The sequence below is a fragment of the Gracilinanus agilis genome, chromosome 5, assembly GCF_016433145.1.
Source record: "Gracilinanus agilis isolate LMUSP501 chromosome 5, AgileGrace, whole genome shotgun sequence".
NCBI classification, from domain to species: Eukaryota; Metazoa; Chordata; class Mammalia; order Didelphimorphia; family Didelphidae; genus Gracilinanus; species Gracilinanus agilis.
Window position 1 is genome coordinate 213,662,564 of NC_058134.1, and position 27,864 is coordinate 213,690,427.

At 40.6% G+C, this 27,864-nt stretch overlaps 1 protein-coding gene across 2 annotated transcripts; it reads right to left on the reverse strand.

Moving 5' to 3' along the window:
• Positions 1-9,297: 9,297 nt before the first annotated feature.
• MRPL42 (mitochondrial ribosomal protein L42) lies at positions 9,298-27,535 on the reverse strand. 2 transcript variants are annotated; one of them, XM_044678320.1, is made up of 6 exons: positions 27,467-27,535; positions 24,921-25,071; positions 23,095-23,158; positions 21,252-21,336; positions 18,240-18,403; positions 9,298-9,468 (listed from the first exon to the last, which is right to left on the reverse strand). In XM_044678320.1, the coding sequence occupies exons 2-6, from the start codon at positions 24,988-24,990 to the stop codon at positions 9,423-9,425; spliced, it is 429 nt and encodes a 142-aa protein (XP_044534255.1). In that variant the 5' UTR covers positions 24,991-25,071; positions 27,467-27,535; the 3' UTR covers positions 9,298-9,422. The 2 variants fall into 2 exon arrangements, with proteins under 2 accessions (XP_044534255.1, XP_044534256.1); XM_044678321.1 differs by having other exon boundaries at positions 24,921-25,068; positions 27,467-27,525.
• Positions 27,536-27,864: the final 329 nt, after the last annotated feature.

Below are 27,864 nucleotides of genomic sequence, written 5' to 3' on the forward strand. Positions count from 1 at the left end.
GAATGGAAGGAAGGAAGGAAGGAAGGAAAGAAAGAAGGAAGGAAGAAAGAGAGAGAGAAAAAGAGAGAAAGAAAGAGAGAGGAAGAAACAAATAAACAAACCTGAAGTTGTAAAGAATAAAACAAGCAGAACCAAGAGAACATTATATACGGTAACAGAAACATTGTTTGAAGAATGACATGAGTACATCCACCTACAGAAAAAGAAATGATAAACAAGCAAGACGTAGTTTTACATATTCATACATCTTTTTGTTAAATGCTTTCTCTAGTGTGGGAGTAGAAGCAGGATGAGAGATGTTTTGGAATTTTAATGTAACAAAAAAATAAATATTTTTTAAAGAAAAAATAAAGAAGATTTTAAGTTACAGAAAATTTATGGATCTCCATTTCTGCATGGATTTTCCTCACCAGGAACTCCCTGCCCCAATTAAAGCACAAGTCTGATCTTAAAGGGACTGTCAAATTAGTGACCCACTTGTTCCTTATCTGTTTAGCTAACATCCAATAAACACTGGCAACAGCCTAGTTAGACTTTCCAGGTTGATCAGCCCACAGATATCAAACTCAAATAGAAATGAGGGCCCCCGCCGTGTATATAAGGCTCTCTCAAGGTCGCATATTGACTTAGAAGACCGCCCTCTGGACCCATGTTTGACACCTCTGGTCCAGGCCATCCCCATGTCCAGAGCCACAGAGCAGTGCTATATCATAACCATCACTTCTCTGCCTGCATTTTCCCTCTACTTGTCATACGGCCATGATTTACAATTTAGTCATCAGGAACGTCATACGCACTTGTTAGAGATCCTCTGTGCCTCCTCCTTGGTCACACGGTGTCCAAGGGGAGGTCTGACCCCCGTTCCCTCTGCCCCAAAGTCCAGCACTCTCTCCACTATTCTGTGTTCCTTCTCAGGAAACATTACGTTATAACCACAAAATGTTAAAAATGACCATTGCGTGACTTTGGGCAAAGAGGACATTCCAAAGGAACTTTGGGCTTTTTGAGTCGGGAGGATTCTGGATTCCTGTTTTAATTTGCTTTGAAGCCACGAGTTTCTTCCCCTATAAATTGGGCCCCTAACTTAGAACGGCATTGGGAGAACTGAGAAGTACTTGAGGGTTTCTTGGGAAGAAGACTATGAGTCCAGGGAACTGTCACTCACTCCAGAGGAACACTGTCCTCTCTGGGAATCTCTCCGACTTCATCTCTGATGGATTACAAACTCCTCTTTGTGAGAGGTCAAACGACACAATGGGAAATCAGAGCAGTGTCCCAATGGCTAACATATAATTAAGTCAATCTTTTTCTTCCATTATAATATTCAATTAGCAAGTTATTTGGGGGAATTCAATTCAAGGCTTAAGGTCTGAAGAAAATTCTAAACAGGCACCCCCTTCGCCATGCTTAAATGCAACAGAGAAACACTTCTTTAATATTTATGCTGTCAGACTACGAGAACAAAATATACTCTAACGACGTTGTAAAAATAGACAATTTTGAAAGACTTAAGACCTCTCGCCAATGCCATGACCATCCACAATTCCAGAGGACAAAAATAGGAGAATGCTACCCGCCTCCCTTACTGAGAGGTGATCGACTAAATATGCAGGATGAGATGTATTTTTAGACAGAGACCATATGGGAATTTGTTTTTGCTTGACTACGCATATTTGTTAAAAGGATTTTTATTCTTACCACCACCACCACCCCCGGAGGGAAGTGAAAGGAAGAGAAAATAAATGCTTGCTATTTGAAAAAAAAAATTAATATGTAATTTAAAAAATAAAATAAGAAGAAATAAAAATGAAATGCAATTTTAAAAAGAAAGAAAATATGGGTGACTTTGGCCAAATAGCTACGTGGAAAGCTCCTTTTGTGATTGACAGCCCTTGGTTATGACAAGGCTCAGAAAGTTTGTTTGTGTTTTTAAATACTGAACATCAAGAGCCAAGGAGGCAGAGTTCTTGGGGATTTGGGAAGATGAAGTGTCCCAGCAGACAAAAGAATCATAGCTTATTTTATCTTCTCCTGCTAGGTATGTTTGTTATCTGAAAGGTCTTTTCAAATCATTACCATTACCTAGCACATCAGTGCCACTTCTGACATGCTAGCCTGCAAAGAGAAGTCTGGGAGAATGATGAGAGAATGGTGAGGGCTATTTATTTTGCAGAAACCTAACGGATTGTGCTTATGATTGAGCCTGTGGTGGCTGCCACTGCAGCGAATGGGGAGTCTCGAAAGGAAATTAGTTCATCTGACTGAGTGTATGGGTTGCCATTAAGAGAAGCTTGGGGGGCCAATTAGGTGGCTCAGTGGATTGAGAGGCCTAGAGATGGGGGGTCCTGGGTTCAAATCTGACCTCAGGCACTTTATAGCTGTGTGACCCTGGGCAAACCATTGCCTATCCCTTGCCACTCTTCTGCCTTGGAATCAATATACAGTATTGTTTCAAAGATGGCAAGTAAAGGTTTTACAAAAGAGAGAAAGAGAAGCTTGGCTTCACCAAGGCTAGAGTACTAGGAACAAAGTCATGAAGACCCGAGTTCAAATCCAGCTAGTAATTCTGGGTAAATTACTTCATCGCTGCCTGCCTCCGTTTCCTCATCTGTAAAATGGAGATAATAGTAACTTCCCAGGGTTAATGTAATGACCAAATGAGATAACAACTATAAACCACTTGGCCCAATGACTGGCACATAACAGTAAGTGCTAAAGAAATGTTGGCTACTGTTATTATTACTACAAGCAAAATCTTTGTAGATGGTCCTGAGAGTTGTGGGATTCTCGGTGCATTCTGCCCCGTGTCACTGTCACTGTGGAAGCAACAATGCACGGGCCTGGGGCTGTTTTGGTTTTTCCTATTTCGTGGAATTCCATGGCAAAAAAAAAATCATCAGTGAGCTAATCTTCCGATAATGAACCTTCCAACATTTGGTTAGACTGGGTCTTGGTCGACACACGATCTGCCTTAAGACCTGAACTTGAATTATAAGAACTGTATTAATGCTTTCTAGGTGCAAAGCATTGTGCCAAGTGCAGATGATACAAAGAGAAAAGGCAGACAGTCCGCGCCCTGGAGAAGCTCTCATTCTAACAGTTAGGGCTTCGCCTGTGCAATGGGCTGAAAGGTCCCGTCCGTCCTCAGAGGGGAGCAGCAAGGCAGGCGACGCAACACATCTTCAACGTCATTTCCACTGATAAACTCATACCTCGTGCTCAACTATTTGGCAATGCCAAGGACTCTGGTGGAAAGAATCTTCTTTTCTGGGTCCTCAGGACAAGAGCTGTAACATTTTATTTAAAAGCGTTTTGAGGGGCAGCTGGGTAGCTCAGTGGATGGAGAGTCAGGCCTAGAGACGGGAGGTCCTGGGTTCAAATCTGGCCTCAGCCACTTCCCAGCTGTGTGACCCTGGGCAAGTCACTTGACCCCCATTGTCCACCTTTACCACTCTTCCACCTAGGAGCCAATACACAGAAGTTAAGGGTTTAAACAAAAAGAGGTGAAAAAGCGTTTTGACATTGGTAGAACCTGCTAGACCTCATAGGGTTAAGAAAACAGGGTTAAAATCCAGAGAGGGTAGCCATGAATTCAAATCCTGGCCCTACTATTATTTATCCATGTAAATTCAAACAAGATATTTGAGGCACTAACCCACTCATTTTACAAATGAGGAAACTGAGGTTGAGAGAAAAATTGTGACAACACACAGCTAAAGAGAGAGCACAAGAGATGGTCCCTTTCCATGATGCCAAGTACTATCTGTATTTTTGTCCTAGATTATTACTTACATCTTCAAGTTGTCTGTCTATCTGTATCATGGCTGGACTGAGAATCAGGAACCCCTAAGAAATCACTTTGCTTGTAACTATAGGCTTTAACTTCCTCATCTGGAAAGTGGGTTAACATAGATAAGCTTAAAAGTCACCCCCAGTAGTCAGTCTATGATCCTGTTAGTGCAATGGCTGATCCTCCTCACCTCTCTTTGACTTAAAGTTTCTTAAGGGTAGGGACTTTATCCTATTCATTTTTGTATGCCCCATGATGCCTAAAACAATGCCTTCCTTGAACACAGTAGACATTCAGTATTGATGGAATTGAATCGAGAGTCATTTTCAACTCTCTTCTTCTAATAGATTTCCCATTTTTCTTTCCCAAAAGGAATCTGACTATTCTACTGGGTTTACATATAATCTACCCTTAATAGAAAAATTAATATATTTCAATTTTTTCTCAAAGAATTCACTTAGTAATATCATTACTGCAGGATGAGACAAATTGATCAAACTTTCTTAAAAAGCTTTTCTATTTTATCACAACACATTACATTTGTAAATGACATTTAAACCAAAATTTAAACAAGATTTTTAGACGGTCATTTAAAATGTTTTGATCCCCAGAGTTCTCTTTCAACATTCCTGGATTGTTAATTTCTCAAAGTGCGACATTTTCCCATTCATTGGAAGCAGGTTAATCAGCCACATTCTTGACACGGCACTCATTGCAAATTTACGACAATAAAATATATGGGCAAAAGCATATCATTATGTAAAACTTGTCAGAATAAAATATTTTATTTCTAAATTGAGTGCTTTATCATGCCTAGTATGAGCCCATGCATATACCCTGTAGGCAGTTAATCAATATTAATCTAAGACTATGAATATTTACCCAACTAAGAGAGATATGGCCAAGATTGCTGAATAATTTAAAAATCAGACGTAATGAATAAATTTATTGTTCTTATTCCCATGGTGACAAAGTAAAAAATAAAAAACTGGGAATAAACTTAAGATTTATGATGTGGAAAATCTTCATGGATGGCATGGGATAAGGCTTTCCATGAAGAGAGATTAGTAAAACGCAAACAAAAAATCCTAATAAAATTTTCCTTCCTTATTCTATACCACTTCTCCACCTCAAATTTCCATCTTGTTCACCCCTTTTACCATTTTAAAAATAAGCCTTTGGGGGACTATCGTTGCAACATATATGGAATCTAGGTTTGAGCTACAGGACTAAGCCAGGACCCTACAGTCTTGCTTCAGGTCAGTGCTTCTGGTCAGTGCTATAACTACCTTGAATCTGTAAGCCAACTATCAGTCGGATTTTCAGAAATCTAATTTTTGCATCATCCTCTTATCTCTTCAAATATATAATCAAGCATTTGTGGCGACACATCTACAAATAGAAAAAGGGAAAGCTTCCATCTATATAAAGCTGGATGGGTTTTTCCTGTGCGATCTGATCCTAAGTTTGTTTGTAGGTCTTGCTCTCGGTATCTATCTGCAAGATGGCAGGCTGAGAGGATTCAAGTCCAGGTGCCATAGTTGAAGGAGGAAATAAATAAATGGAGGACAATCAGAATGAATGGTCTTGAGATTAGGCTTAAGGAACTAAGGATATTTAGCCTGGAAAACAGAAGATTCGGAAGGGCCATGATAGCTGTCTTCAAGTAGGTGAGGGATTTTCATATGGAAAAGGAATTAAGACTTTTGTTTGGCCCAGGAGCCATGGATGATAGTTTCAATGAGGCAAATTTACCCTTAATGTCAGGAAAAGCAGCCTAAGAGTTAGAACAGTCCAGAAGTAGGATGGGTTGTCTCCAGTGGTGGAAGACTCTCCAACTTGGGCAGTCATAAAACAACTAGGCGGGATGGTAGACTTGGCTTATGGAAGGCCTGAGTTCAAAAGCTGCTTCAGACACTAACTGGCTACATGATCCCAGGCAAGTCTCTTACCTTCTCTTGATTTCAGTTTCCTCGCCTATAAAATGATGGGATTAAACCTGATGGCCTCTTTAGGTTTCCTTTGCAGATCTAAATCTATGACTTCGATCATGCCAGAAATTGTCGAGTGGGTAACCCTTTCAGGTGTTGGTGAGATTAGACAGATACTTTCCATCTCTCAGACTCTTGTGATTTAATCCCCAGAATCCAAAGGATCCCTAGCTATGCGAAGAACAAGTTGTTAAATGTTCCCATATTCCAATGTTGGGCACTTCCAGGCAATGAATATTTTCCAGGACCCTTTTATGTTTGCTCCATGGTTCTCCCCAACAATGATTATTTAATCTCAAGTGATTCACCATCAATTGATTGCTATTTAAAGTGACTTATTTTGGGGTTCCAGGGCAGGAGATATTGAACACTCACTAGATGAGGCTGCCCTCTGGTGGTTCAACTGACATTGTTTTCTAAGAACAAAAGGCAGCAAAAGAACTGATGGAGACAGAACACAGACCAAAACAGCCTGTATTTCACTTTATTTTTTGTTTGAAATCTCTTCCACTAAATGACTGATGTGGAAAACTGTTTTACATGCTTGCATATGCAAAATCTATATCAGATGCTTACCATCTCAGGGAGGGCAGTGAGGTGGGAGAGGCTGAGAGTGGGAAGGAAATCTTATGTGTAATTGAGAAAAAATAAGTATTATTTTATAAAAGAATGAAAGGCAGCGCCTTAATAATTATCTTGCAATTCTCCTTCAAGGAAAAAACCATGTTAGCCTGTGCCCACCATGATTTACTTGTGGTCCATCCGGATAATTTTTGATAGGTATTAACATGAAATAAAATGAAACATTCCTTTTCAGAAGCAAAAAGAAATGAAATTTTCAAGTAGGTATAGTAACTGTTGACCAAATCACACAAATAATTCACATTTTCTACAGGGATTTAAAGTTTACACAGCAATTTACAAGTCTGTGCAACTACCACTCCCATATGCTAAGGTGAAAGAAACCAAAGCACAAAGAAATTGTGACTTACTTGGGTCTTCCTCCTAGATTGCAAGTGACTCAAATCTTAAATTTGTTTGGGGGAGCAACTGGGTGGCTCAGTGGATTGAGAGCCAGACCCAGAGACAGGAGGTCCTGGGTTAAAATCTGGCCTCAGACACTTCCCAGCTGTGTGACCCTGGGCAAGTCACTTGACCCTCATTGCCTGGTCTTTACCACTCTTCTGCCTTAGAACCAATACACAGTATTGATTCTAAGATGGAATGTAAGGGTTTAAAAAAAATTGTTTAGGAAACTTGAAAAATTACTAGCTTTCTCCTTTGATTTAAAAAATATATAAATATATTTGTAAAAAATCAATCAACTGTTTTTTCAAGAAATTTTATTTTCCCATTCACATTTGATAATTTTCAACATGTTTTCCGAAATTCCAAATTGTCTCCCTTTCTCTCTTCCCTCCTGCTCTCCTAGAGCAATTTGATCTGGGTTATACCTGGATTATCATGCAAAACATACTTCCACATTGGTCACTATAGTAAGGTAATATTCATATAAAACCTACATCCAAAAATAAAAATATAAACTAAAGTGAAAAATCATATGTTTTGATCTGCATTCTCACTGCAACAGTTATTTTTCCGGAGGCAGAGAGCATCCTTTGTTGTAATTCCTTCAGAATTGTCCTTCTTCATTGTACTGCTGAGAGTAGCTAAGTCTTTTACCATTCATCATCCTATAACATTGCTGTTACTATGTACGATGTTCTCCCGGTTCTGCTTATTTCACTCTGCATCAGTTTGTGCAGATTTTTCCAGCTTTTTCTGAAATCATCCTGCTCATCATTCCTTATATATAAGTATTCCTTCACCCACATATATCACAATTTGTTCAGCCATTCTCCAATTGCTGGACATCCCCTTCAATTTCCAATTCTTTGCCACCACAAAAAGAGCTGCTATAAATATTGTTGAACAAGTAGATCCTTTCTCCTTTTTTATGATACCTCTGAAATATAGACTTAGTGGTGGTATTACAGGATCAAAGGGTATGGCCAGTTTTACTATCAATTATTTTTTGAGTTTTATTGGTAACCAACTACAGCAGCGACGTATCATTCCCTTTGTTCTCCAAACACTGTTCCTGACTTTAATTCACCAAACATTTATTAACTGTTAGGATGTACAAGCCTACCAATAGCTACAGCTCTCTTACTGAAACCAGTTAAAGTACAGTTTCTGGACGTCCTGCTCCCATCTAGTTCTAAATAGACCTACTACAAACTTAATTTTCCATTGCCCATTAAAAACTTTTTCTGTTAGTTTTTTTCAGTCTTCAAAGACTTTAAATATGGAAATGTCAGGGGCAGCTGGGTGACTCAGTGGATAGAGAGCCAGACCTAGAGATGGGAGGTCCTGGGTTCAAATCTGGCCTCAGACACTTCCTAGCTATACGACCCTGGGCAAGTCACTTAACCCCAATTGTCTAGCCCTTACCACTCTGCCTTGGAACCAATACACCAGTGGTTCCAAAACTTTTTTGGCCTACAGCCCCCTTTCCAGAAAAAATATTACTTAGTCCCCTGGAAATTAATTTTTTTAATTTTAATAGCAATTAATAGGTAAGATAAATGCACCTGTGGCCATCACCGCTCCCCTGGATCGCTGCAGCACCCACCAGGGGGCGGTGGCACCCACTTTGGGAATCACTGCAATACATGGTATTGATTCTAAGATGAAAGATAAGGGTTTAAATATATATGTATGTGGAAATATTTCTGTCTCTTTGAAAGATTGGTTATCTTCCCAATAGAAATGCTGGAAGGAGTACATGTGAACAGGCTCTTCCTGACCAGTGAAGACAAATGGGGATGTAATTTTACATTTCATAAAAAAAGGCAGTGAAAACATTTATGCTCTAACCATAGAGTTACAGACAACACAGTGATTCTCTATACATTCCCTTAGGTCAGCAAAATGCTATGATGGGAGGGGGAATGAGAAACCATAACTTCAGTTAAGCAACAAGTTAAATCCCTTTCTAGAAAAAAATATTATTTCGGCGGTTACCTTTTTCTTTCAACAAGGGAAGCAAATAATCACCTTTTCAGTACTTAAATGAATAAGAAAATGATTTGTGACTTTCCTACACTACATTATGAGTTATTTTCAAAGGCAAGATAAAGATCTTTTGATAAAAGACAGCCACTCACCATTTAAGAATTCTTTTTCTTCATCTTTAAACCATTCCCATGATAGGTCTGAGTTTTGATATCTTATAAAATGCAACAGAACTTGGCAAGAGGGAATTAATTAACTAAGCTTTTTTTGTCATCTCAATATAACAATCAGGTATCTTTAAATAAGAATGCCAAGTCAGGACATTATTTGATATTAGAACAAAAATACAATCATATTGCTTACCAATGCAGCAGGGAGGAAAGGGAGGGAGGGAGAGAATTTGAGACTCAAAATTCTTTTTAAAATGTTGGAAACTTTTTATATGTAATTGGGGAAAAAATTAAATTAAGATTTAAAATGTATATGTAGAATCATAAATCTAGAAAAAACTTTTATTAAAATTTCACCATATGACATCAGGAAATATTACTTATTTCATTTCTTCAAGTAACAAAAAATGACATTTTCCCTTTGACAGTAAATGATGCCAATATATCTCAAAATCATCTCTCTTTCAGAGAATTGAGCTTCCTTCGCCGCTGATGATACCTTGAAAAGAAGAAAAAATAACCTGGTAAAAAAAGATGCATTATTTTGGATTGACTATCTAATAAAATTCATATTTGTTTGCTGGAGCAAAGTCTTTTTTCTACATACATAGATACATGTATGTATACATATACCTGTGGATGTTTCTGTGTATGTAGTATAAATATTGTGAAGAGTGAATCAAAATTTCTCTATCAATCAGCAACTTTTAAATTAATCAATCAAAAACTTAAGCACCCCTACTTAACACTAAGTAAGAGAATTCGAAATTCATTTGCTAAAGTGGGTGACAACTCCAGAGGCCACTGCCCTGCCCCTGAGCAGTGCTAGGCAAATTAAAAACCTGCAATTGATTCCTGTAAAGTGGAGGAAGGGGCAGGAAGTGGCATGGGAAAAGGACTATAAAAAGTCCTGAACTTCCTGTCCAGGGACCTTCTTGGTTTTTTTGGACTTTGCCTTGTGACTTGGTTTTTGGACTTCGTCTTGGGAGATTGTGTCAGTGAGCTGAACTGAAGGAGAGGACTCTTTCCCTGAACCCTGCATTGGCTTGCTAGATGAGTAGCTGCCCTATCTTTCCTGGCTTCTGGAGAGATTGGTTCCGGAGAGACCTTCCTTTCCTGGAGAAGGGTGCATTGGTGGAACCCTTGCTGAAGACACCACCAGTCCTCTGGCTGAAGATTACTGAGCTCTGCTGGGTTTTAGCCAGACACTGGAGCAACGCTTATAGACTAGACCAGTGATGGGCAAACTTTTTAAAGAGGGAGCCAAAGGAAAGGAAATGTTCGTCTGTCAGTCTGTTTTTAAGGCAAGTCTTTCAAAGTTTCATTGTATTGTACTCCTCATTGTATTTCCTACTCATTGTATTTCATTGTATTGTCCTACTCATTGTATTCATCAGATTAGGAATAATGATATGGAGCTGGATAGAACATTTCAGGGGGCCAAATCTGGCCCGCATGCCCGTAGTTTGCCCATCACTGAGCTAGACATTTCTCTACCCTCTTCTTACATTTCTCCACTTTCACTCTTTCCACGTCTTTGTAAATAAAGCTACTAAATTTTTGACTTAAGCAATAATATTTTTAAATTGGAGACCACAATAATACTTTAGAACTTCCTAAAATTTTATAATTCTTACCACATATATTTGTCTATATGCATACAGTTTCTATCGTAAGATAGGAAATTTGGGCAAATGCACTCCCTTCTTTTGGGTCACTAAGACAGTAAAAGGTCTCCTTCGCGTGATCCTACCACCTTTAGGTGCCAAAAGAGCACACTTTGCCCCTACTGTGTGGCCAGTCCATTTCTTTGCAGCTTACATTTCCCTGACATTTTGTGCTCTTCTTAATGAGTATATGTTGCAGCCTGCTCAGGGCTCCATGTAGCAGCCTCTTCACTGCCTTCCAGATGATATTCATTTCCAGTTCTTTGCAGTTACTGTGTTCTGTCTTGTAATCATACAAGAGCACTGGCCTTTGTGTCCAAAAGAAACTTGGGGTTACTGAAGGAGCTCTGCATCTTCCTAAAGGCAATCCAGCTGGTTCTCCTCTTCCTCTTCCTACATGCTTGGCCCAATTTGATAGCTATTTGTACAGTCTGTCCCAAATATATACAACGAAGGACAACTTCTAAAGCTTGTCTGTTTAACTGAATACAAGCTGAACCACAGACACTTACAACCACTTGGTCTTTCCTATCAAATTCTCCTGAGTGGTTACAGATTTCGTCCACAAGGCTCAACCACGTTCCTGTTCCAAGATTTGATGAAAACAGAATGACGTCATCTGAAAACAGGAGCATTTGGAAGATCTCCCTATCCACAGAAAATCCCTTTTCAACTTGGACTTGATGTTGGACCTCCTCTACCACAAAGCCAAACACTTTGAAAAAGTATGTGTCTTTATTTTGTGCTTCACATGGCGTTTTTGACCAAAGGAATCAATGAGGAAGGTAATTTCTGTTGTGTTTTTTTAAAGCTTTACTTTCTTAGAATCAAGGCTAAGAAGGAGGGTAAGGGCTAGGCTACTGGGGTTAACCCAGTGACTTGTGACTTGCCCAGGGTCACACGGCTAGGAAGAATCTGAGGCCAGATTTGAGTTCAGGTCCTCTTGATTCCAGGCCTAGTTCTATATTCAGTGAGCCACCTAGCTGCCCCTTTTGGGCTATCTTTCAAGTAGTTCTGAATGGTTTTGGTATATGGAGGAAGGTACCTTATTGGAAGAGAATCTTGCCTACCAAAACAAATGCCTCTCTGTAACATATAGAGAACCAGCTCTATATTTCCAGGAGTACTGAGTGGCATTTAATGGCGTTGGATTGAATAAGAACAGTCAGACTAAATGCTTAGCTCATAACTGCTCCAACTTGCCATGGAGTCTTGAGTTTAATATATACCGATTTCACACAAAGAGCACAGAGAAAGAATTACAGTTGTGAAGGGGTTACAAATTATAAAAAAACCCATTAGAGTCTTAAAAGTAGAGAGATAGGTCCAGTGTCAAAGGCCAAATTCCAGCCACCAATAGGAGGTTAATTCGGGGAGTAGTAACATATTTCATAGACATCCTAAATAAATTGAGACCTGTACTCTTGATTTACAGGGTTGCACCTGGTCAGATAAAGTCTTGTCTAGCTTTGTCCAGTTCTGACCTTGATTGTCTAAGTAATAATATTTTTTAGAGTTCAGGCTTCTTAATTATCAAGGAGAGAAATTATTAACTCTGTAACTGCTGGTCTGCTAAGGTCTCAAAGCTTTCCAAAGAGAATATTAAGAAAAGGTGGGGATCTGAAAAAGGAGTCAAAAGAGGAGTCTCAGATTTTTACAGTAGATGGCCCATTCTGTCTGCATCCTGACATGCAGTGCAGAAAAAAATCATACACAGTTTTACTTGCCAATGATTTTGTAATGGGATCCAGATAAAATATCTATTACAGACTCTATTTCTCTAAATGCCTTCCAATTAGCCTCCTGGAGGGGTCAAATTGTTTTTGGATTAACCAACCTGCTGGTACCAGAGCTTTTCAGGGCTCAGGTGACCAGTACCAAACACAAAGACTGCCTCAGCCTGCATTGCTCACGTAGGGAATCCAGATAACAGGCCCTATCATGACCCTATTTCTCCAATCGGCCTTCCACAGTAACAGATAAACATTATGCACATTATAGTCTTGTTTTCCTGACATCTTTCAGGCCACAGTCTAAGGTAAAGGTGGCCCATGTATGACTTTGCTATGATACACCATGTCCTTTGAGGAACATCCATTCCAGAAAATTCATTGGCCCTCCCTTACTAAGGCTGCCCTTGATGAAATGTGGAGATTGGAAGACAGGCAGAGGCGCTGCTGCTGGGGTCACGGTCATTTATTTTTCAGGATTAATAAGACTAAGGGGGTTTTCCTCTCGTATTTGCCTCCTTTCACTACTTGTAAGCTAAGCCCAATGATTTTGTCATCTCCTCTCTACGAAGTCCTACCACAGTCCAGCCGCTTCTCCTGTCTCTCTTCTCTACAAGCACACTAAGCTGTGGAGTCAGATCCCAAATGTGGTCACTCTTTTGTCCTCCTAAGTGAAAATGATTTGTTATTAAAGTCTTTTCCATTTTCCTTGTTTAATGACCTTCTATTTTCTGCCTGAAACACCATCAGGGTGACTTTGCTTAGTGGGATTTCTTGAGTTTTTTTTTTTTAAACTTGGTATTATCCTTCATTGCTTTTCTCTGCTTTTAGGCAATACTACTCATAATCTTCCATCAGTTGCCTTTGTAAGACTTTACAATCAAATGTATAAGTTAAATTGGTCTTGCTTTTGGCCACTATTTCTCTCTGCTTGGTGAGTCAAGTGACTGCAATCTGGATTTCTTTTCAGGGTCTTCTTATTTCCTTACAATGGCAAACTGGTTTACACTAGTAAAATTAGGCATTTTTTATCATCCATTACCCAGTACTGATTTTAGTTATTCAGGCCCAAGTTGTTTCAAGTGTATGGCATATTGTTTTCTTGTTATTCTTCTTCTAGCATATTACTCATTTTGATCTTTGTTCTGACAAGTCAGTGTTCTGAATGTAAAGCCAGTCAAGTTAACAAGGATTGAAGTACAAAGATCTTATAGAAGAAGCTTGGGAAAGCCAGGAGTGTATCCAGGAGAGGAGTGAATGCAAGGCTAGCCTGGGCCTGCTCCTTCAAAGGAAGGTTCTGGAAGGAACCAGCCAATCAGAGGAGGAGTCTGTCGGGTTGAGGGGGGACACCTTCCAATATGGGAAGTCTAGGCGTTGTGAGCTTCTGGGATGAAAAGGCATTGTAGAGAAAGGCCTAAAAGGGGAGACGTCAGGGAGGAAGGGGCCCCTGAGCTGGGCCTTGAAGGAAGACAAGGCATCTGAGTGAGCACATTCTGGGCCTGGAGGATGTCTTGGGCCAAGAGGCGGATTGTCAGAGCGGGTTCCTGGCACATGAGAAGAACAGTGGGGCCCGGGGGCAATCCCTGCAGCTCAGTGACAGCCCAGCGTTCACCCGGGCACTCGCTGCCCCACAAGCGAGGCACGCAGGGGGAGTAACGGTCTAGTGACACACTGCGGATAACACGCAACATGGCAGGCTCACACAATCCTTAGAAAACGGGGGTGAGCATCACTAGAACTCCATGCAAACGTGCAGCGGGGGGCTAAGCAACGCCAAAAGGCAAAACAAAAACCCTCGGTCACAGGGACGATGCCGTGGAAATGCAGGCACACACACAGTGAAGTGGAAGATTTTGTTTTCTAGACTTAGGCTATCAGAACGCCAGGCCAGAATTTGCATAAATCTCTTAAGGTCTTGGAGTAAGTCTGGCTGGACATGAAATAATCTAATCAAGAGGGTTTTATGCTGCAAATGGAGAGGGAAAGGGGAAAAGATAGGCTCCAGAACAACTGTTAAATAGGATACTGTATGACAGAGGAAAACAAATGTGATATGGAGAAAAAGAGGGAGTGAAGAGGAGGGTAATTAACAGGAGAAAAAAATAGGAAAGAGTCAGAAACAGTACTTGGGCCTCATCTAGTGACAAATGCTCAGGGCCTGGGACAGAAACTCAAGTGGGCTGCGACAGGCTGAGCCAGGGAAGGCTGGGGCTGGGACAAAGGGCCTGGCTATGTCCATGGGAAAGGAAGGGACAAACGTGAATTGAGAGGAAGAGGAACGAACAAGCCAGATCTCATCCAGACTCTGGAGGAGAACAGGAAGGCTATGATTCCGTGACAGGCTCCTGGCTTCCAAGAAAGGCAAGCCAGTGGACTGAGCCACGTAAAAAGAGATCTGAACTGGATCATGAAGATCCAAATTGAACTTTGGGGTGCAGTTGATTGAACTATGGGGAGTTGAATGAATTGAATGCATTTGTTTTTTAATATATACTCTTATGCCAATAGGGGACTGCCCCAAATTGGCTTTTTGTCTATGCGGCTAGTTTTTATCCTCTTTCTTTTATCCCCAAATTCCTGTAATTTAGAAGTTGACTATGTTTAAGATCCACCGAAAAAAAGACCAGTCTTTTTCACCAGATCTCAGGGGGGAAATGTGTTATTTGGAATTTTGGGGGTTCCATTTAGAGGTATTTGGGGCTCATTTGAGCCTTAAAATACTTAGATATATGACAAACTTCCTGTGGATGTTTAGGGGTCTTGGAAACTACATTTTCCATGATTCAATGGGTTTCCAGTTTTGATGTGATGATGTGAACCAATGTAAAGTGTAGCTTAAATTGAGAGGTCAGGTTTGGGACTTTCTCTTCGGTATGTAGGAGAGGTAAGAGAGGGTAATTACTAATGGCGGGGAATTTAAAATAGATTCTAGCAGGCACGTGGCCATTTCTTTATTTTACCAACATGGCCCTAATTAAAATATTAATTCTCCTTTTATTCTCAGTCTCTATCATTTTTAATTATTACACAGCTTAGTAGACATCAATGCCCAGGAAGAAATTTATGAATGTAATAATCATAAGTAGTCGTCTTAACAGTCTATTATCTCTTACCATATGATTCATACTAAAATAAACATTATGAATGTTAAAAAAAAAAAAAGAGAGACAGAGAGAGAGATCTGAAAGGGAGAAACCTCTAAAAGGAAAGGCAGAAGTCATCTCTGCCAGCATTTCTCAAGTGTTAAACAGTGGGGATTCAAAGACAAAAACAATATGGCTCCTGCCCTCAAGGAGCTCGTACTCTGAGGGGACCACAAAGCATGGATTCAAATAAGCACAAGAACAACTCAGAAGGGAGGTCACCCTCAAACTGAGATAACCAAGGAAGGCTCACCCTAAAACGTCTTAGCTGAACTTTTGAATAAGACAAGTGTGGAAGGAGCAATATTCCTGAGGGCTTTAGCACATACAGGCCAGACTACTTTCTTTTAAGAATTCTGAAACTATATATAGGGACGGCTAGATGGCTCAGGAGATCAAAAGTCAGGCCTCGAAACAGCTGGTCCTTGGTTCAAATCTGGCCTCAGATACTTCTCAACTGTGTGACCCTAGACAAGTCATTTAACCCTGTTTGCCTAGCCTTTATTGTTTTTTCTGCCTGAGAACCGATACTCAGTATCAATTCTAAGACAGAAGGCAAGAGGATTTTTTTTAATAAAAAGATTTTAGCTGTCTCTAAGACCTAACTGGCCAAGAAGACTGAGACTTAAACCTCTGCCAAAGCTTTAGCATCCTGGTGGCCTAAATACAAAAGCCAGTCCACAAGGAGTCAGAAATTCTTGCCTCAGGCTCCCGACCAGCACACTGGCCAGACCCACACAGAAGCAGAGAAACTGCCTCAATGAAATCAATGCTGTAGCCTTGCTGAACATCCTTGCCAAGCTATGGCTTAATAAACTTGCTTTTACTAACTGTTAAACTGTTCTAAAACATTGAACCAATAATCAGATAGAAAGGGATCCTTGCAGGCTACTTATTAACTTAAAAACCACAAGTTGGCATTCTCTCGGTTGCACTATATTTTTATTATTTTGTTAAACGTTTCCCAATTACACCTTAATCCAGGTTCAGACAACACTAGTGCTTTGTGGGCTCTTGTAGTCTGGCTTCAAATTTGGCATCTCTCACCTACAATTATCTCATTTCATTCCAATTCTAACCCTGAATGACCAGGGCAGCCTGAATCAGACCAGTTCACATCAAGGAACATTTCAGAAGGCTGAGAGAAGTGGGCAGTGCATGTGGGCACAGTCAGTGTCTTGAGAAGACATGGAGGTAAGAGACAGAGCATCAAGTTCTGGGAACAGCTTGTAGAGGGATGTGGCCAGTGTTATCAAATAAGGCTCAGCGTGGGTGGGAGTCTCAAGATGTCAAGCTGAAGAGTTCATAGAAAGTGACAGAAAGAAGATGGCAGACAGATAACATGAGTGTGTGATCAATCAACAGGTATTTCCAGAGATGAGCCCGATTTTCACCAGGACCTGGGATACAGAAGCAGAAAACTAGGCTCACATCTGCCTGAAGAATCCCCATCATCAGGAAGTGTTAAGGGAAAAGGGTCGTTTGAGGAATTTTTCAGAGAAACTTGCCAAAAATTTAAAAGATGAAAGAAAGCCAGTCATGGCCAGGACCTGTAAAGCAAGGCCAGATGGAGTGCCAAGAAGCAATGTCATCAAATTCGTAGAGATGCAAGCATGAGGCCAACTAAGAAACTGTAACTCTATGATCCTAATGTGGAAAGTCTTGTTTTCTGCATTTCTCCAATTCCTTCAATTTCTTGATGTATTTTTGAAAATTCTTAAAGCTATTAGATGCATGATAATGAATCAATTCTCTTTTCATAGTTGATTACTCCTTATTACTCCAAGCTTTGAACTTGTCTCACTGTCTACAAGGTGCCCAAAACTAAATATCATCTCACCCTTACTGTATGAATCACTTACTAGAAAATGAAAAAGAACTAAATGAATATCTCGCAGAATTTTTAAAAAAAAATACTAGACCTAACCCAACCAACCTTTCCCGTCTCATTATAAATGGTTCTTCTTCTCACACTCAACAGGGCAGACAAACTGCCTTCTGGCTGCTCTTCACACAACATACTCCATCACAAGCTGTTCCCCAACTATGTATGCCATCCCCTCTCCATCTCTAGGAATTACTGGTTTTCTCCGAAGCTCACCCTGAGCATCATCTTCATGAAGCTTCTCCCATTCCCCCCAGCAGCCACTGCCTTTACCTCCAACCTCCTGCCCCCAAAATGGCCTTTTTAAAAACCCTTACCTTGTCTCAGTATCAATTCTAAGACAGAAGAGCAGTAAGGACCAGGCAATCAGGATCAACTGACTTGCCCAAGGTCCCACAGCTAGGAAGTGTCTGAGACCAGATGTGAACCCAGGCCATGTAGACCCCCGATTTGGTTCTCTATCCACTGAACTACCGAGCGGCCCCTTAAAAATGGCCTTACTTTGACTGATATATTTGGAATACACATATACATGTTGTTATCCCCACGCAGAATGCAAGCAACCTGAAGTCAGGGCCTATTTCATTTGTATGTACCCACGATACAAGGCATGGTGCCTGACACACATTATGCCCTTAAATGCATAGTGATTATTATATTTCAGAAGAAAGGGAACTGCCTCAAATTTGTCAAGTGAGAGAACATAACGTTAGAGAAATAATTTTTTAGTTTGTAAAAGGTTAGTGAGATAAATATTGAGCATCATTCCTCAGTTCATCTAGAATATTATGGAATTATTATTTTTTGGTTTTGGTTTTGGTTTGTTTTTTAAAGAAAGTACTTACTGTCCATGCGGGTACCAGCGGTGCTTAGTAGTGAAGAACAATTTGCTAAGCTCTTCTATCATGGGTCCTTGCTGAGTAGTATTTCCACAGGCTTTTAATCTGGCTTTCAACATTTGATCATGTGTTTCTTCTTGGTTATCCACAGGATCTGGTCGAATTATAGGCTACAAAACAGGAGTTCACCATATCAAAATGTGAGCAATTCCAGCCATTATTTGATAACTTCAATAGATAACTTACTGATCCACCTGGTAGCAGTGTTTAAGAGATCAAGGTATTTTCTTGATAAAGCAGTTAGCGCAAAGCTTTAAGATACACTTAACTTCTCAAAGAATCAGAAAATTTTTCTTCTTATGCCAAAATCTATTTGTGGAATGTTTTTCAGATGAAAAAAATCCTTGTGACCTTCATTTATACTTACAAAGAATGAACACTGGATGTTCAATCAATTACAGACATTCTCACTGAGATGTGACACGCAATACCAATCTTTCACAAACACAATCTCTTAAAAACATTGGTAATATTAATTAGGGGCTGGTGGGTGGCACAGCAAATAGTGTAGGGAATGGAGTCAGGAAGACCCAAGTTCAAATCTGACTTCATATACTTGCTAGCTATGTGGCCCCAGACAAGTCACTTAACTCTGTTTGCCTTATTTTCCTCATCTGTAAAATGGGCTGGAGAAGAAAATGGTAAACCACTCCAGGATCTCTGCCAAGAAAAGCCCAAATGGGGTCACAAAGAATCAAACATAATTGAAAATGACTGAACAACCACAAACAACATCACCAATAAACTTCAATGCTTTCAACTACCAGGCCACAGGGCTGACAGAGTTTGGAACCAGCACAGTAGATAGAGCTGCTGGACTCGAGTCAGGAGGACCTGTGTTCAAATTTGGCCACTTCCTAAGTGGATATCCTTGGACAAGTCACTTTGCTCCCGTTGCCCAAGCCTTGCCTTCCAAGACCATTGGTTCTAAGACAGAAAAGCAGTAAGGGTTAGGCAATGGAGGTTAAAGGACTTGCCCAGGGTCACTCAGCTAGGAAGTATCTGAGGCCAGATTTGATCTCAGGTCTTCCTGACTCCAATCCCTACACTAGTCTCTAGGCCTGGCTCTCAGTCCACTGAGCCACCAGCTGTCCTCAGACTATGTTCTGAATTTCTGAACAGATTATACTGTGTGAACAAGCACCTAAAGCAAACATCAATTGCCTTACTTAGGCAGATGGAGCTTGGGGGCACTGGGCCAGACTGCTGAGGCTCACTTCCAGAATTGGGGGCTAAGGAGGGTAGCAGACGCAAGGAAAACTTGACTAAGAGCTTCAAAGGGCCAATTCTCCTCGAAAAATGGACATTTTTTTTCCTATTCAGCAGGAGGATTGGCCCAACATATTATAATAAATCCTCCTGATGGAAAATATTTTTATTTTTAAATAAAGATAAAAACACTGTGATTAAAGACTTGTTTAAAGTCACACAGTGAACTTCTAGCATCCTCAGAACCTGAGGCACTGTTTGATCTGCTCAGCTAAACCTCAAAGAGAGAACGCGTGGAAAATTATAGTCAAAAAGAGAAAAGAAGGTGAAGGAAAGAGAATAAGCTTGTATAAAAAGCACCTACTACGTGCCAGACACCACATTAATTTTTTTTACAAATATTATCTCATTTGATCTTCAAAACAACCTTAGCTAGGTAGCTCAATGGATTGAGAGCCAGGCCTAGAGACGGGAGGTCCTGGGTTCAAATCTGGCTTCAGACACTTCCCAGCTGTGTGACCCTGGGCAAGTCACTTGACCCCCATTGCCCACCCTTACCACTCTTCCACCTATGAGCCAAGTCACAGAAGTTAAGGGTTTAAAAAAAAAAAACCTTAGGAGAGTAGATGCTATTATAATTCCCATTTTACAGTTGACAAAACTGAGGTAACAGAAGTGAAGTGATTTGCCAAGGGTTATACAGCTAGGAAATGTATGGGACAAATTTGAACCCAGGACCTCCTGACTCTAGGCCTGGTGCTCTATCCACTGAGCCATCTACCTGCCCTCCTCCAGTTGTTTTAAAGAAACACTGGGAACAAAGTCCAAGGTCTTCTATTTGAATGAAAACATATAGATTTATCAGATTTATTGGTGCTTAAGTAAACACCACAGAGTTATCAGAAGACTGAAGGATAAAAAGAATTTTTGCTATAATAGAGACAATGTGTATATATTTTCCCTATTTTTAGGGACAGGGACAAAGAGAAGGGACAGAAGGAGGAAAGGCAGGAAGAATTAGGGCATATATTCTGAAACACAGATTCAAAGTGGACTGGCCTAGTTTGCCAACAATAGTACCAACATGAAGGAGAGATTATTTAGTTATAGGAGCAGCTACATAGCACAGTGGTTAGAGAGTCAGGCCTGGAGATGAGAGATCCTGGGTTCAAATTTGGCCTCAGACACTTCCTAGCTGCATGAGCTCTAGGTGAATCACTTAACTCCCATTGCCTGGCATTGCCCTTCTAACCTGGAACAGAAGGAAGAGAAGAAAGGAGAGAGGGAGGGAGGGAAGGAAGAGGGGAGGCCTTTTCACGAAGGCCACCTGACATCTCACTAGCTGCTTGTGATAACATATAGTCTGAAAGAAGTAATGAACTAAAAGAAAGGTCAGTCTAAAGGAGAGAACTCTGGTCTTCCCTTCCTCATCCCCCACCCTCCCACACAACCCTTTCTTTTTTAAAGTTAAAAAAAAAAAATTTAAACTCTTACCTTCCATCATAGAATCAATACTGTGCATTGGTTCCAAGGCAGAAGAGTGGTAAGGATGGGCAATGGGGGTCAAGTGACTTGCCCAGGGTCACACAGCTGGGAAGTGTCTGAGGCCAGATTTGAACCTAGGACCTCCCATCTGTGGGCCTGACTCTCAATCCACTGAGCTACCCAGCTGCCCCCGCCCACCCCTTTCTTTGAGCACAGTGAGAAATGGTTTTATGGGGAATCAAAGAATAAGAAACATCGACATACTTTGGTATGCTCATAAGGAATGTCCACAGCAGGATGGTAACAGATTATCGTTCTGCCATCTGATGATAAAGCAAGTTCCACCTTGCTATAAGAGAAAAGAATTTTACTGTATATACAGCACAATGGATTTTTGTTATAAAATTAAAAGTAATTCACCTAAAATTACTTGATGAGAAAAAAAAGTGCTAACTGAGCAGTTAACCAAGCTGGCCCATGTTGCTCTACAGGCTAGCTTAGTTAGGCAACCACAGGGAGATCCATGACTATCTAAACTGTTCTGCAACCTGCATGCATTTTCATCCTGTTTATATCAGAAATATTTACATTTCTAGCTTGTACTTAGAAAAGAAAGCCAATGCGTACTAGCCATGGTACAAACTTCCTTGATTTGTCCCAGGCCTATTGCCAACAATTTTCAAGGGGTCAACTCTCATTCCAGTCATGTCATTGGGCAGAAAAGCCTCTGCTCACTTCTCCACACCCTCCTTCATAATTCTGTGGAATCTGTCTCCCTTTCACAGGCAGGGTGAGGGGTCCTTATTTTGCAGTATATTTATATTCTCTGAGTGAAGCCTCTCCATCCCTTTGATCATCTCAGCTACCCTTCTCTGGCCTTGCTCTAGCTTCATTCTCTCTTTCCGGAGACCTAGTGCCCAGAAATGCACATGCTATTCTCCATACAAAACCACTCGATTCCTGTTCAGATGGAAAATGAGTGGTGGATATCTTTCTCCTGTCTTCACAGTTCTTCGCAGAGCAGCTTCCAGGCCTCTGAACTTATCAAAATGTATTCTAAAAGAGTACAGTTTTTAGGCACCAAAGTCATGTCCTTCTTGGATGCCTGCACCACTGCTTCAAAGGCTCTGATTCCAATCACAGAAGAAATCAGTGTGGCTAAGAATCAACATGGAAAATTAAAGGCTAGAAAAAAATTATCTTGGGCAAATGAAGACTAGAAAAATGGACTGCTATCAGAGGCTTTTACCATCATTTCAGCATGGAATGCTCCAAAATACTGATAATGTAAACATTAATTCTGGCAAAAAATGTTTACTGAACCGAACTAAGTTAAGTGGCTTTTGATTTAGGAAAGATCCACACTTGCTAGAAGGCTCTCGAATAGTGGAAAGAGAATTAAATTTGGAGTCAGAGAAATGTCTTTCTAACAGACCAGTGTGAGCCTGGGCAAGTTAATTGCTTTCTCCATCCCCTTTTTCCGATCTGTGAAAAACAAGTATTTGACTAGATGACAGTTAAGGTTCCCTTTCCAGGACCAAGTATATTATTCCCCAATGTGAAAAAAAAAACCCAGAAGAAAATGAGTTTTTAAATATTAGTCCCAATTCAGATTGTTTTAATGAGCATCGTTAGTATGCCTACTTAAAACAGTTGCAAAGGTAACCATTTTCCTTCAAATGTATTCAAATAAAAGGCTTAATACAGAAACTATGCATTTTATAGTTTCTACACACTAAGTAATTATTAACTGTTCAAAATTAAATAACAGTTTGAGCAGTTACTTTTACCTACTAGACACAAACACTTAGAGAAAATTGGGAGATTAATTTTTCCCCAAAGCTACAACACTGTTGCAAAAAGAATAAAGAGGATTTCTGGCAGTATATTTATGTTTTGCAATAAAGTAAGCATTCAGTAAAATACAATGGCAATAATTTCTTATTAACAAATGCTTATAAACATATGCTTGTCCAAAAACCACCATAATAGTTCTTGAAAAGAAAAATAATCAGCAAAAGAAAACAGAAGACGCCAGAGATTACAACTAAGGCACAAAAAAGAAATCAGAGTACTGTTCCGGTTGCATTTGGATTATAATACATACCAATTGTAGTCATCTGGAAGAGGTGAATATGTGGATTTATGACAAACACAACCTAGAGATCCTTCTGAAAAGAGCCCAAACAATGAAGATCAAGTTAATCAGTGGTAGTGTGTGTGTGCTCCTGCTACACATCCATTTAGACTTCACACTGAATGGACCCATGACATCAAGACTGGGGGGGGGCTCCTGGGACCTATCCACACTACTACACCTAGGCCCACCCTCTCATCCTCTGACGCTTCCTCATGTCTTCCCAGATCAGTCTTCCAAAGGATGCTAGAGATCTTCTTTATGCTTTGTCATTCCATGGATATCAACCAAACACATCCCTCCCCTCAAAGCAGTCTACCCCAAGGTTAACCCAAAAAGAGTTTATCCCTTGTTCTCATAGCCAGACTTTTAAAATGTGTTTTCTTCATGTAGACCCAATCAAAACTGCTTCTTTCCAAAGCACATTGTCATATTACCTACTTAACAACACAATTCAGACGTGGTTTTTTAACTTGAATCTTCCTAAGGGTTTTTTCTAACTTCTGAAAAGGCTTTTTTAGAAAAGCTCACCTTTGATATGAAGTGAAAACTAGAAAATATGTTAAGTTTAAGAAAATATGTTAAATTTTGAAAATTTGTTCAAGTTAATTAATTCTCAACTAGACAGAATAATAGTAATGAGAACAAAGTGAAGGACTAATTCCTGTGGGGGTCAATTTCGTAGCTAGAGTACTTCTTTAGCATCTAGTTACATCTTCTATATCATAGTATATGTACATGCATAGAGAATGTTCCTGCATCATTCATTTTATGTACTTTATCTCCCTAACTAGGTTGTAACACTGTTTTTTAAACCCTTACCTTCAACCTTAGTATCAGTTCTAAGATAGAAGAGGGGCAATGGCTAGGCAATTGGGGATAAGTGACTTGCCCAGGGTCACAAAGCTAGGAAGTGTATGAGGCCACATTTGAACCCAGGTCCTCCCATCTCTAGGCCTGGCAGCTGGACCAAGGTTGTAAATTCTTAAAAATAAAGACCACGACCAAGGCCTGTGCTTTCATTTCCCAGAGGCACCTTGCACAGCAGACACTTAACAAATGCTGTGGGATAGAGGGGCACCTTCTCTGAAGAGGTCCTACAAGCCACCTCCACCTCTCAAAGTCTGGCAGCACTAGCTGTCCCTGGGCAGCACAGAGGGTTCAGAGGAGCCGGGAAGAGAGCAAAGAAAGAAGGTCTTAACTCTGTGTTTGCTGACCCACGTTTGGGGAAGAGATCACTCCTAAGCCTTTAAGACCTACAGAGATGTAGTTAAAGTAAAAGGCATTGGGTCAATATATGCAGGTGATGGAATACTATTGTGCTAAAAGGAATAATAAACTGGAGGAATTCCATGCAAATTGGAGAGACCTCCAGGAAGTGATGCAGAGCAAAAGGAGCAGAGCCAGAAGAACACTGTACACAGAGACTGATATACTGTGATAAAATTGAATGTAATGGACCTCTGTACCAGCAGCACTGCAATGACACAAGACAGCTCTGAGGGATTTATGGTAAAGATGCTACCCACATTCAGAGGAAGGACTGCAGGAGAGGAAACATATAAGATAAACAATTGCTTGAATGCATGGGCTGAGGGGGACATGAATGGGAAATAGACCCTGAACAAGGACACATGTTACAACCAGTGGAAATGTGCGTTGGCCATGGGTGGGGGGAGAGCGGGGGGTGAAGGGGAAAGTAGGGGCATAAAGTATGTAAACAGGTTAAAAACGAATATTAATAAATGTCTAATTAAATACTCAAAAAAAATGCATTGGGTCAAAAAATGACTTACTCTGCAGCATTATGTGCCAGCGAGAGGTGGCTGCATGTGCCAGCACAGTTCTGTAGAAGGCTGACTGCATGGCCGCAGGATGGAAACAGTGTCTGGAAAGAACTGCTTTTTTTTAAGGTTTTTCAAGACACGCTCTTCTCCTTTATCACTGCTAAGAAAAAGAAAAAAATAGTAGGATACATAAATTTAAAATTAGGGCAGCCCCTATCTTTTTGGACAGCCCAAGCTGGTCTTCCCTCTGTCTCGCATCCCCCTGCTTCTGTACCCCCCATGCAGGTAAACTGTTCCAGTAGCTTTGCCAAGAAAATCCAATGAAGTCACAAAGTCAGATACAACTGAACAACAACTTGCTAGATCCAAAGTCAGTCAGTCAATCAATAAGCATTCCTTCAATACCTACTATGTGCCATACACTAGGGATACAAAGAAAGGCAAGATAGTGCCTGCCCTCAAAGAGCTCATGATCTACTAGTCAGCTCGCCACCCACTCTACTACAGTGCCTCTCCTAAATTAAATAATATATTTAAGTGAAGTTGAACTGTATTAGTTATACTATATCCAAATTCTTGAAAAAGCTCAATTGGTATGTCTAAGTCATTACTGTTGCATCATGTTGTAGTGGAAAGAGTGGCTCTGGAGTCAAAGAAGATAAGCTTAAATCCTGTCCCAGACATGCTGTTGGTCACTAGGTGTGACCCTGGGCAAGTCACTCACTACACCTCTAAGCCCCACTTTCTTCATGTGTCAAAGAGGCTCATCTCCACCTTCTTAGATTGTCTGGACAGTCAGATGAGCTAATATATGTAAAGGGCACTGCAAACCCTAAGGATACTAAATCAATACGTGTTATTAATGTATTTGAGGAATTCTTTCCTTGAAGTAACTCTCCTGTAGGTGGGACCCACTGATCGAGTCCTGCCCTTCGTCTGACAGAAGAGGAAACTGAGGTGCAGAGAGATTAAGGGATTTGTCTCTCCATCCAATTCATAACTAGAATGCATTCTCTCCTTTCCCTACTTTCTTTGCCAGTTCAGCTCAAAGGCCATGTCCCAAATCAGGCTACCTACAAGTGGATATCATAACCCCCCAGCTTCTAGAGCCAACCCCAAGGGGGAAAAAAATCTTGTGTTAATTTTGTATTTATTTATGGATTGGTACATTGTCTCAATGGATAGGATGTAAGCTCAAAGTCTCTGAGGCCAGGGACTATTTCATTAAAAGCTGAGGATTCAAATACAAAACATGTCACAAGTTCTATGCCAATGAAATCACATGTCTAATCAAGATCAATATCTAATCTCTCTCACATATAAATAAAATCTCAGCCTCTCCCTCTTCCAGTGGTTTAACAGTCTATACAACATAAAGCTATTCTCTCTTGCTCCATATTAATGGTAAATATGCAGATATACAAAGTTTATATATCTCTATCAACTTATGTTGATATTGATGTAAGGGCAAACAGAATGACAGAAAGATGAGTAGATATAAATAATTAGACAGATTTGATAGGTAAGTAGATAGATTGATGGATGAATGGTTAGCTAAATAGGCATGGATGACTGATAGGTAAGTAAATAGAAGACAGATAGATACACAGATACATAGACAGGCTGACAGATATAGGTAGATAGATGAATAGATAGATTATGGATAGATGGATAGATAGATGTGATCTGTAAGTAGACAGAAAGATATGATAGATAAGTATATAGATGATAGGTAAGTAGATGGATATAATAGGTAAGTAGAATGAGATAGATGATAGATATACTGAGAGAGAAAGAGATAACAGGTAAGTAAACAAATATGGGCAGATGGTTTGAAGAAGATAAAGATGTTAGGTAGGCAGATGGATGGAGAGATTGTGTATGGAGAGAGAGAAAAAAAACATGCTTTCAGGCTGGTAAAACACTTTACACAGTCTCATTTGAACCCTACAACAATCCCTCTAGGTGTATGCTAATATTAACAACCACCATTCGCAGTTCAGTGACTTTCCCAAGGTCACACTAGTCAGTTTCTGTTGAAAGGGCACTGGCTTTGCTGAGGTTCTGGACACATCTCATCTTTGATGGTCTAATACCAATTCACTTCACTCCCCAGACCTCAGCTGGGCTGTAAGTTCCTATTCGTATCCCCAACACTTACCACCCTGCATGGCACATAGGAGGCGCTTAATCAATGCTCACTGCTTGATCGATTGAGTTAGGTCAGGAAGCCTGGGGTTCGGATCTTGCCTCCGCCCTGGGACACATCACCTATGTGAGCCTCAGTTTCCTCGGCTGTACAAACGGTGACACTGACAACACCCACCTCCGGAGTGGCTGTAGCACTAATTGTGTGGCTCTGGGCAAGTCACTGAACCGCTCTGTGCCTTAGTTTCCTCGCCTGTAAAATGGGGAGACTAACAGCCCCTCCCGGACAGGAATGTTGAGAGGCTACTCTGAGAGAACACAGGTAAAGCCTTTTGCTACTACTATTGTTGTTGTTGTTGCCATTGTTACTCCACCCTCTACAGCCCCACCAAGAAAGCCACCGTTACCTCCAAGGACACGACCAGTAGATATCGGTCTTCCCAGGACCGGCGCCACATTCCCCGACGGCTCCAAACGCACCTGCGCAAAAGCCACTTCCGTTCTCCGTGACGTCACTCCGTTTTTCATGCCCCCGACGCGTGGTGCACTGGGAAACGTAGTCCGGCCGCAGAAAACGCCCTTAAGGGCGTTTCAATGTAGGTAGTGTTGGAATCCTTCGAGGTTCTCTCTAGAGTCCGACCTTTAGCCGAGCCAGAATCCATTCAGTAACGTTATAGGAGGAGGTGTAGGTGGACCATTGGAGAGAGAACGGGATTTGTAGGCTTGAGTTCAATTCCTGCTCCGGAATTTACAACGTCTGTGACCTTGGGCAGGATGCCTAACTAACCTCTCTGCCTAGAAGAAG